The sequence below is a fragment of the Trachymyrmex septentrionalis genome, unplaced genomic scaffold (assembly GCF_001594115.1).
Source record: "Trachymyrmex septentrionalis isolate Tsep2-gDNA-1 unplaced genomic scaffold, Tsep1.0 scaffold11, whole genome shotgun sequence".
In the NCBI taxonomy this organism is placed as follows: Eukaryota; Metazoa; Arthropoda; class Insecta; order Hymenoptera; family Formicidae; genus Trachymyrmex; species Trachymyrmex septentrionalis.
Genome location: NW_017304228.1, coordinates 3,230,565 through 3,242,701, shown reverse-complemented (window position 1 = coordinate 3,242,701; position 12,137 = coordinate 3,230,565). Strand labels below are relative to the sequence as shown.

Below are 12,137 nucleotides of genomic sequence, written 5' to 3'. Positions count from 1 at the left end.
ATCGGGATTCGTATGTTTTCGAAGAAAAATATATAAAAATCGATCTGCACATAGATATTGCGCAAACAATACTTCAAATATATCCGGAAAGAGATACCTTCCCTCTTAAATAAACTTATTTAAAATCTAGAATGATATCGATGTTAAGCGATACATCGATATTAAGGTTACTGTTCCCTCAGAAGTACTATTTAAAATTGCAACACACGTCAAAAGCGAGGAAGCATACAATAAAAATTCTTGCGAATTACATTTGAACAGAAATATTTTTCAATAAAATAACATTTACAATTGATAGAACAGATTGAGAGAAAATATACCAAAAGCTGTGAGAAAAATTTACTTCTATATATAATACTATTAATTTGACAATTTGTCATAGCTGTGATCCACAGCTTATTTTATTTTTAGTTATGCATAATTCATTTTTAGATATGATTATTTATTAATTAAAGAAATTAATTAGACAAAAGGAGAATTATCGATATTTTTACGAGTCGGTTTTATCGATTGTATTATTTTATTGAAACATATTTCATATTATTATATTTTGCAAACATTTTTGTTGTGTATTTTCTCGCTTTTGACGTCACAATCCGAGATAGTAACGAGTGAATAGAAGTCTTAACCTTAGAGTGATATTGCTATTAACGTATAGTTATATCTAAATTTTACACACAAGGATATAAGCCACTCTTAGTGGGTGGGCTTTCTATTTTTGATACAAAGTGACATAAATGTCTTTCTTTGCATTTCATGAGTAATAAAGGCAGAACAATACTTGTGTCGACTTGTGTCACTAAATGGAACGCAATGTAACACAAGATTTTTGTACATTCCATATTTTTAATTATAAAATATTTGTCTACACTTTTATAAACACAGACATATTTTTTATTATGTAACTTAAAAGGAAAGAAAAAAATAATCACATTATCAAATTCAATTTTGAAATGATACGGAATATGAAATCCAATGTCCCCTCATAACACTTACGTAATTTGCCAATAAAAAATATAACACAAAAGTATTAAAATATATAATATCCACGGATCACCAGGAGTGATACGCTGCTCTAATCTAAATTGATTAATTATATAACGAAATTTTTAAAAACTTATCCCCGGTTATTCTAGCTTTTAGCCGTAGATTTGAACCTCCTGATGACCACTAAAGGCAACTAACGGTAACTTAATGCTCTCGCTCACTTGAACGTAAAATTACGTTACGATAGCATTTAGAGTTATAATATAATTTGTATTTCTTCTGAATATCTTAGTTTAAAAACTGAAGTATGAAATTGAACTGTTGAAATATTTTTGTACTAAAGACGCATCACCCAAAACCTGATTGTCAGACAGAGAGATGCATGAAATAAACGAAGAAATAACATGCGATAACGTATTTTCACGCTTGTCGGCGAATGTGCAAATAGCGTGAAATTGACAGTCGGATGCTCTCCGCGGGGACGGAAATATGCGCTATCTCAAAACTCGAGGATACAACGGCATGTCTAGCGCGACGAGTTTCACAGAGAGGAGAAAGAGTAAAACCGCGCGACTATTCTCGTGGAAATTCGTCATAGCCGCGAAAAGACGGAATTCATAACGACCATCGTCGCCGTTCCCGTCGTCGTCGTCGTCGTCGTCGTCGTCGTCGTCATCGTCGTCGTCGCTGTCCTTGGTCGTCGTTGGTATCATCGTCATTGTCTTCCCGCCGGCACAAAACGTCGTTCAAGACGAAGGTTTCTTACCTCCTTGCCGGGAGCTGAAGGCGCCGGTGCTTCCTGCGATGATTAGAAGCAGCAGCGGGCTTAATAAGACTCTCAAGGAAAGCGGCATCTTTCCTATACTCCTCTACCGGCGCTTGCGCGACACGGGCTCCTCTTAGCCGACTTCCCTCATCACAGCCTCCCTGTAAGAATAAAAGATAAGGAGTAAGACACGACGGGCTCGGTTTCGTCAACGTAAATGAGTCTCGCGGAAAGGTCGATTTCCCGTCAGACGAATGACGGGCCATCGAGCTGCGGTAGACGCCACATTTGCCAGGTGATTTCCAGGACATTTCTGACTCGCTCGTTATGTTATGATAAATATATCTCGGAACTAGAACGACCAGTGTCATTAGCGTAGTAGCTTAGTAGTAAAAAAGGTATCCCATAACTGGGAACGTGGCATTTGTATCCGCGGCGTGATAATGGTTAATCGATAAAACATCTGAGATATCAGACGTAGACAGATCTACCCCTTTTTCATCACCAGCAAACGTTTGCATGCAAAGTCACATTTTGAATAGACATCAACCCGAGACCTGCGTTCAGCCGCGAAGCGGAACGATTCGTTCTTTCGCTCGGAAATGGCCAGCGGCCCGTGTTTGGCGTTGAATGGTAACAACGAGAGAACACTGAGTTATCTTTCCCACCGTGTTTCCTCCGGTTTACTTATTTTTCGCCCATTCTTACGTTGGCCGCAAACAGCGGGAGAATACGAGAACGAAGTAGAAAGCGGGATGAGACGGGACGAGACGTCAAGAGACAAGGGACGCGGACGGCCCCCGGGGCGCGTTGGGTTTCCATTATGCTAAACCGCAAATGGAGTCCTGCGATCGAGTGTCTCTCCGTGGCCGCCCCCGGAGGCGCACAATGGCGCTGGTATAAGGCTCCTAAGGTGTAATGTTACGTAGAAATTAAATTCGCCCCGTATTCTCCCATGATGCACGCGTACGAGACGCGCGCTGCCCGCGCCGTCTCCTCTCGCCCGCGGATCTCGCTGACACGTTGTATTCCCGTCACCGCGAATTCGTCACCGCCATCGTCTCGCAGCGTCGTGACGAAAGTACCAGCCAACGTGACACTCGAGCTTTTTACGTGGCGACGCATTTGCGGCGATGACTTTTGCGGTTCTCCACGAAAAACAGTTCTCGCAAACGGCGCGACGGTGAGTCGCCGGGGATATGTGATGGATATGTGTGCTCAATTTATGTAAAAATTAGGACATTCGACGATATATTTTTATATCGAAAGAAAAGTGTTTGGTATTTGTGATTATATAATTACATATAGTAAAATAATTATAATTAAAAATTCAATTTTACAGTTATTACTGTTATTATATTAGTAATAATAATTATACTTCTATCAAAAAAATATATTACACTGAAAAAAAAAACAAAATTTTAATAGATATTTGTTCAAATAGTTCTAAGGAAATATTTACTAAATGTAAACATATATTTATACAAAAACCATTAACTTTTTTTTATTGAATAAATATTTATTTGTTGTAAGTGTTAACTTACAGTACTATTTAAAGAAATATGTATTAATAGTTAGTGAATTTTTTTCAGTGTAATTGCTGAAAATAATTATAAATTATAGTTAAATTATGATAATTGCAATCATTTTTCTCTCAGTGCATGTATGTAAACGAGAATTCTTCAACAAATTTAAAATTTATTATTGAAAATTTAAGAATAATAGCCCATTAAGATATTTTAATATGAAAAATAAAAATTTAATATCAAAATTAATATCAAAAAATTTAATTAAAACTTAAGATTAAATAAAGATTTAATCTTAATTAAGCATGGTATGTATAATATCGTATATAATATTTTTCTGTATGCCTTTCTGGAGATTTTCTACGTAGGCAGTTTTGTTAAGGAAAACGCGACGTATGCACAACCGACGAATATTGGCGTTCGAGGTTTTCCACGACGCAGCTTTTCCTCTCAAGGACTCGATTACAGGCGAACAATTTTATTTGGGTACCACGAGCTTTTTCATGTCAAGTTTTTCTTTTTTGTCATGGCTACCGACGGTTACTGCAACTTGTTATATCGCGCGGTGCTTTCACAACATCGCTTTCACCGCGGAATTTAAAGATCTTTTTAGTTCTCTTCGCAACTTATAAGCGTTTCATCGATTCCGAGTAGACGTTAGATTTGCAGCTTTGATGCAGGACGATATCAAAATATACGCTCCATATTTTACTTCGCTTTGAAATATCATGTAGCGTGTAAATATCCAATGCTATAGGAAAAGCATAAGTAATCTTCCGGCAATTAAAGCAAATATTTTATGCAGAATGATTGACGATGTACTAATTGTACATCAATGGTAAAAAATACCATTTATTTTGCATCATATCATTCTTGTAGAAAAAAAATATCACTGAATGTATATCTAGAGAAAGAAAGAGAGAGAAAAAGAAAGAGAGAGTAGATAGTCTGAATAATGTCTGAAGTCAGACAGGGATCGTTTTCCGAGTAAGTAATTCTGACATCCGAAGCGCGACATAAATTATTTTCTTACTAACTAATGCAGCGAATAATTAAGACGATAATAAAGTTCAATTAAAATTTGAGATAACATCTGCCAGAACTACAAGCGGGAAACTGACGGTAGAACTTGGAAATGGAAAGCTAATTTTATTTCAGAGAGCTGATCTCGCTGTCGTAATATTTTCACGGAAAGAAAAAGATTTTTATGGCTTTCGAAGCACAATGAGTTTAAACCGTAACTCGTGACAAGTCATTACCATTGCATTTTCTGCTTTTCCCCCAACATTATACATTATAAATGAACATGAAAATTACCTCATGCTTTTCATTGTCGTATAACAAATAAGATGGCACGACCAAGATTAAAAAAAGATCTCGTCCTGCTCCATATTTATCATGTCATATCTATAAATATAAAAAAAAGAAACAAAAAATAAAATGCAACCTGATATAATGCAAATAGAAGTGTATCGCTCACTTGCTTCTAAAGTGACACAACTCAAGAAATTAAGTTGCTCAGAAAAAACTATTTTCCAATTTGATAGAAAATTATTGACTAATTAAATAATATGGGCAAAAAGAATATATTCTGAACGTAATTAATCATCTTTGTGCTGTTTATTATTTTTATAATCCTTAAAAGTTGATTATTTTTTAATTATAATTTTAATTATTTTTCATAAAGTCAAGTTAGTTCATTTTTCATAATTAATAAGGTAATAATTATTTACTCTTTAAATTTTTTGGAGTAAAATGTCACTCAAAGAATGAAAATTAAGTCAGTTAAGTTTGAAAAAAAGTGGTTCAATTTTTAATCTTTGAGTGACATTTCACTTCAAAAAATTTAAAGAGTAAATAATTTCATAGTAATAATTCACTCTAAAAGTTTTAGAGAGTAACTCATTCATAATCAAATCACGGTTTTCCAGGTTGTGTTTTAAATGGAACATGTAAACATTTCTATTATTTCCTTGAATACATCAAATATTAATTTTGCGTTCCCAAGTATAATATATCTTTAAATAAAAAATTTAATTTTTCTATTATAACGTTAGATATAATGTCAATTGAAAAACATTTAACTATGATAAAAAAACTTATGGTTAATTCATCCGTGAAACCGTGAAAGATAGATGGGAAGATGTTAAAAAAGCGCTATGCAAAATATTTGAATCTATCGAATACCCGATAAAAGCGCACATCAGAAAATCGCCGAAGCTTCGTCTATTTCACCAGATATTCTAACAGTTCCGATACACCCGACATTTTAAACGCTCAAACATCTTTTTCCTCTCGTTTTACGTGACAATACAGGTGGATTCTAGGATCTAGTCGGCTTCCAAACAACACCGGAGATTTACAATGTTGGTTCAACGTTTACCTGCAACGTCGTATGTTTAGAAGACAAAGAATAACAGGTTGAGAAGGAAGAAAAGGGAGGCGAGAAAGACGGAAAGCGAGAGATAAGACCATCCAACAACATTGTTTCTTCCCACGGAACATCCTTGTCGTTTTAAAGCCAGCTTCGCAGCGCAGGGAAGCTTCCGCTTTGACGGTTTCCTTATTGATCGCACAAATTGTATTCCTCGAACCTAAGGGATTGCAATATTGGCGCGACGCGATTGCGATGATATTGTCGAGGACGATGCGCGAAATTGGAAACGGAGAATCGGAGGAATTCGTGAGGGCGAAGAGAGTGTTTAAATAAACTCTTGTAGCAACGCATCCTTCGCCGAATAATGAAATAACACTTCACCGTGTTATTTTTTTCTTATGATAACTTTTTCTTAGCAGGAAACCGAAATATATTATTCGAAGCATGATATATCATTTATACAGAATCATGTAGATACCAAAGACGTGTAGAATAAAAATATGGATACGCTTTCTATTTTAAAGTCGTGAGATCTACCGTTTTTTCTCGGGAATTTCTCTTCTCGAAAGCTGCCTAATATTGGGTATTATTCGCTCAGAAAGAATCTCAATTTGTCCAGTGTGAACTTTCTATAAGGTCGCGGTATGAAATAGCACGCTGGCGTCTTAAAAATCGAGGAAAATACTTCACGCGCAATCGATATGCTGCCACGCTCACCGGCTTGCGAGATGCAAATGGACTACTTTCACGTGTCATCGCTTATAAATCTCTCCTCTCCGAGCAGATTCTTGCTCGAATGCGGAACGGAGAGTAAACGATGAGTATGACGTCGAACGCAGTCGAAGGAAAACGAGAAACGGCAAAATGCGCGAAAAAAGATGAATAAAGAAAAAGGAAAACAACGCACAACAGGAGCTCCATACGGACAAACAATATGGTCTTTATCCAACAGAAAATTTCCACGACTCACAGTTATGGACATGTATGGAAGGACCTCTTCTTCTTTTGTCCCGTCTGGCAAAGGTACCGCGCGTCTCGAGATCGGCCATTTGCCAGACGAGATTGAAGATTTGCGCCGTTGGTTCGCCGGTTATTATCGCCCAAGCGTATACCTATAGATGAAGGGGAAAAAGAATCAAGATGTGAAGGGGAAGGATAAAAACTGGCGATGACGACGAAGTTGAGGTAAGAAAAAAAGATAGTTCAATGAAGATGGAAAGAGATAAAGAAAAAAGAAAAAGGGAAGAAAGAGAGAATCGCGCTGGTTTACCGTAGTAGATGATTCTCTCCCTCGTTGAGAAAAGGTAGAATTGAGAGAGAAAGAGAGAGAGAGAGAGAAGGAGCGAAATGGAGGGAAAGGACGACAATATTGTAACGCGGGACGCAAACTTGGTCGGAACTTTGATGGACGATCCGACGACGATGAAGCTGGACCGCCGTACTTCCATGAACTGGAAGAAGATACGATCGCGAAGCTTCACGAGAAGCCCTTTCGAACTGAGTGAGTTGTGTGAACTTATATTTGGAGTATATGCTCGAGAAGGTGACTCTGCTTAGCCTCCACTCCGCTCGATGATATTTTCCACCGTGCTTCATAAAAATAACATCTTCCTCTTGTGGAAAATAAGCGTGAGAAATCGAAAATCGTAATGAAACGATTTATATTAATTATGAAAAATAAACTATACGATTCACGATGCTAAAATATTAAAGGGAAAATGGCAAATATGAACACAGCGTTAACAAATAAAATAAACAACTATTAAAAATTAAAATATAAATCATTTAAGAGATGAAAGATTTTTATTAAAGGAATGTCATAAAAAAAAACGTACAAAACTTGGAATAATATTAATGACTATTCCTTCAGGTCTTGTAGCCATATGTTTTGTGACATTCCTTTAACAAAGATTTTCCGTCTCTTAAATAATTTATATTTTTATTTCTAACTAACTAATTGTTTATTATTTTATTTGCCAGCGCTGCAATCATCCTTCTATAAAATAATTTATATTTTTAATTAAATAATTGTTTGTTATCTCATTCACGCGTGAAGCATAAATTTCCGCGCTGTACTCGTATTTGCCACTTTCTTAATGTTTTGAGTATAAAATGTATTAAAATAAAAAACTGACACATGTCGTAATAACGCTGTAATTGCCCTTAATTCCGATAAGATTCTGTGTTTAGATTTAAATCATGTCAATCCGGGACACAGTAAAAAGAAGTCGTCTATATCGCAAGAAGTTACAATGGCGTATGGCTGCGTGGTATTCCAAAAAGATTAAAGCAAGGCGTGTGTTTCGTGATGCAAATTCTCGCGAGATTAAAACGATTTAAAACTGTCGTGATTCGCAATCGTCTCGATCGTGATTTCTCGCCTTCCAATCGTTATAACACGCGCGCATTCTCGTTCCCCATAATTATCCCTCCCGTCGTTTCATCGCACGTATCGCCTGGATCCCGCGCAAATGAACGTACAATTTACCGCACGCGCTCCAGCGATCTCCTTTTTCTCCTTTACCATGTCGTTTTGCACTGATGAGAATTTCTACGTCATCGACGCTGGCATCACAAGGACGATTTCTACCGCATCTCGTGTGATCTCCACACACCAACCCCTATCTCTCGCCCCTCGTACTCGTCGGCGACGCAAGGTATGCGATTCTCCGCTACCGTGTGGAGCCAATTACATCGTAAGAAACGTTAACTTAGTTTGTCAAGCAGTTAGCGCGAGGGAAGGTAGTCTTACCTCCCTCGATGGTACGTGTACATCCCTGGCGATAACGGTACCGCGGGACGAAGAGATATCAAGTTATAGTTGGAAGCATCCCACCGCTCGTTCTATCCGCTCTACCCACCAATACCAAAAGCATACGCGTATAAAGGGACTGCGCCGCAGAGAGCCGGCAGAAATTCCTGGATCGACTGTGCAAATTGCGAGAGTCCGATACGATGGTAAACTCTTGCAACCCCTCTTGTAACCGTAGTAGGAAGATCCGATATCGGAGGCCGTAAACGACAAATCGATGTATTATTTAATGATAATAATGTAATACTGTTTTGGCATTGAGAGAAAAAAAATGGTTGCAATTACAATAAATTACAATTTATTAAAGTTATCTTCCATGTGAACAATATATTTTTTTTTTTTTGTAGAGAACGATAAATATATTTATTATTATACTAACATTCTAGCAATAACTGTAAAAATGGAGTTTCTAACCGTAATTATTTTACCATATATAATTTATAATTACAAACACTTCTCTTGGTGTATTATGTCACAGTCAAAGTGTTAATTAGTAAACATGTATACACTTACTATAGTCTGCTGTAATTAAGGTATACATTTACTACACGTAAGTGTATACATTTACTAAAGTTAACACTTTGACTAAGCTATATATACATAGAAATAACGATTTTGCGAAATAATTAACGATTGAAATATCTAAAAATTTAGGTACGTACAGAACTGGAAGCAATTTTGTTGGACATCAAATTAATTATGTAGAAAGTTCAAGCTGCAAAAAGTTTCGATATTCTAACACAACTTGCAGCTTGCGCGTCTTACATAATTATTTTTATTTTTAAATCTGTATCTATATCTAAATTGTTACAATTTTGTTGATTTTCAACAAAATTGTTCTTCCTACGTACATACACGTACATACTAAAACTGTTGGAGTACAGACGCTATTGCTACAAATACTTTTCGTCTAATCAACATTTAACGAGAAACAAGCTGATTTACAACACGCCATGGACGAACTAGATTATACTTACACGTGTAATCGCCACTAAAGCTTCACCCCAAACATTCCCCTGCATTCCTGCAGCTTCGAAACCGTGCTGACTCGGGCAGAGAATTAACAGGCGTATATCAGAAATCGGGTCATGCTCGTCGTCGCGAGAGCGCTATAAAGTTCCTTGGATTCTGATGAACGAGGTACGAAACCAATTCCGCGCGGTAACCAATTATGTCGTAAGAAACGGCGTTCTCGGGCAAGTTACGGTAACGTCTCGCAAGCTCTATATCGAGCTCCCGAAGGTTCGGTTACAAACTCATTCTATTTGTAAGAAGTGTTGTTGACCGGGACGACTGCGGAAAGCTTCCTACAGAAATCTATGTCGGAAGTACAAAAGACGGCGGTGCAATGAGTCGGGACATTTAATAAATATATTTCTTCTGCAAGAATTCAGAGTGACAGAGACACAATCGAACTATTCTGCACTTAAAAAAATACCGGTGTGGATTTAACATCGTGCGATGTCTGAATAATTCTCACCATGTTGATGTTAATATTAACGTCAGAGTGGTGTGGATTTATCACCACGAGTTTTAAATCCACACTACACTGGTGTGTTTATGTTAACCAGAAAATTATATAGACACCGCTTGATATTAAATTCAGGCACACCGATATTTTTTTTAGATTGTGATTATTGTAATTGACATAGGGTGAGGTGAAACAACTTCATGATATAATTATGAACGAAATAAGATTTGAATTCAATATCAAAGATTCAAATTTAACTTTGATCTCATTGTGCGGAGAATATTAAAGGATATCACCAAACAAAAAAAAAAAAAACTTAAAAAATCAAACTTGAAACTCAAATATTAGACTTAAATTTTCTTTCGTTCAGAATTGTCCGAAATTGTCATCACCTTACATTATCTTCTCTTTTTCCAAGATTTAAAACAGAAATATATATTCCCCAATTATCGCGGATACGCGATAAATGCTGAACACGTGCGTAGTTAAGCGGAAACGCGCGAAAATCTGTAATTCTCGTACACGACTCCGCGAAAGGAGAATACGGCCGACGATGGCGGGGGGTGGTTTCGACACGGGGGGAGCTAAACCGAAGTCTTCGAGGTGATGTTGGCGGCGGCAGTGTGGTGAGGCGAATCGAACAAAGTCGTGCTAAGCAACTTAGATTAGTTGAATCGACTGGTCTCGGCTGGCGAACCGCCAGGCCAAATTGTCAAGAGAATTGCTCTCCAGATCTTGCCGTTGCGTTCAGGAGGGTGTGTGCGCGCGCCATTTCCTCTTCTACTTTTCACCGATGTGTTCTTTCATGCGCGGTGAAACAAAAGCGAGCCCGTTGACGTAGACGGAAATCTAATTCGCGGAAATGGACGTCATTGATTGTATTCCTACGGCTTGGATTCGCTCGCACGCCATGCCGCGCCGCGTGCACAAGGAGATCCCGGTGGCTTAAGAAATTCTTTGCGATTTCGCGGGCACAGCATGCTGCCTTGTACGTGCCCGCTGTCGCGCGCTGTCGTCGAATTGGACCACGATATATTCCTTGAGCAAGAAATCATTTCGTTTTATCGACAGATGCGTCAATATTGAGGCTGAAACGCGCGAGAAAATCAACTGCAACGTTGATATATTTAACGATACATCCTCGAGGTATATAAAATTCACGGAAAATTGGATTTCGTAACGCTTTCTTGCAGCGCACAATTATCGTATACTGATGTAAAATGGTCGACAATTTGGCAGCATTAAAGCATAATATTACGGTATTCTATAATAATATGTAACTCACGTAATGTAATTATTGCACGAAATATTGCAGGATATAATAGCATTGTGTTTACGGTATCAGTTTCTAGCGTTTATAATGAGAAAGTGATTATTGGATTCAACACAGAATCGAAACAATGAACGCATTATTGTTAAATCCGCTGCAATACGTATCGTTGCAAGACTGGCGTGATACCATTATGAGAGAACCATCAGCGTTAACGTAATCTTATATGGTAAACATCGTAAATACTTATAAATAAATTCTATTCGCTGTTTTAAATAAAAAAAAATAAATAATATTTCTAAATTAATGTTTATTTGGACTCTTCTTGTAATAACAATCTTCTTTTCTAAATTCATTCCAAATATTTAAATTACAGGGTAACCAAAAAAGTTTGGCTACAAAGAGTTATGTTTATCATATCATTAGTATAAAATATATTTATAAAGAAAAAAACAAACTCTGGAATCAATTATATCTTTTTAAATAATAATTAATATTTGAAATAGTTTCAAATATGCAATGGTGGCTGTATTTTTCCACGAATAAATTTTCTCAGATAGTCAATAGAGTGTTCTTCAATTCAGTAACTAATGAAAATCTTTTAGTGGTCTTCTTGAGATGTAACTGATGCTCCAAAGTTTGCTTCTTTCAACGTTCGTTTAAACGTTATCCAGGTAGCAAGCTGACGTTATTTTGACGTCAAAATAACATTAAACAAATAACGTTAGCTTGCTGCTGGATAATGATTTGATAAACACAAAACTTTATGGCCAAAAACTTTTTTGTTACCCTGTATATTACACTTACATTCTGTATTTTACCTATCGCATAAAAAACGGTAAAATCTTGTCTGACTAGATTGTCCAATATAAAATCGAAATGAAACGATCTTTCCGTTCAGTATCAATTTGAAGTATTGAAAACACGA

At 36.8% G+C, this 12,137-nt stretch overlaps 1 protein-coding gene across 1 annotated transcript in view; it reads right to left on the bottom strand.

Annotated features, from left to right (window-relative positions):
* LOC108750299 overlaps positions 1 to 12,137 on the bottom strand; it is a 304,877-nt gene that overhangs the window by 146,867 nt on the left and 145,873 nt on the right. The window contains exon 3 of the mRNA XM_018489664.1: positions 1,754 to 1,914. Coding sequence (XP_018345166.1) covers positions 1,754 to 1,841 — 88 coding nt within the window. The 5' untranslated portion in view covers positions 1,842 to 1,914. The remainder of the gene's footprint in view (positions 1 to 1,753; positions 1,915 to 12,137) is intronic.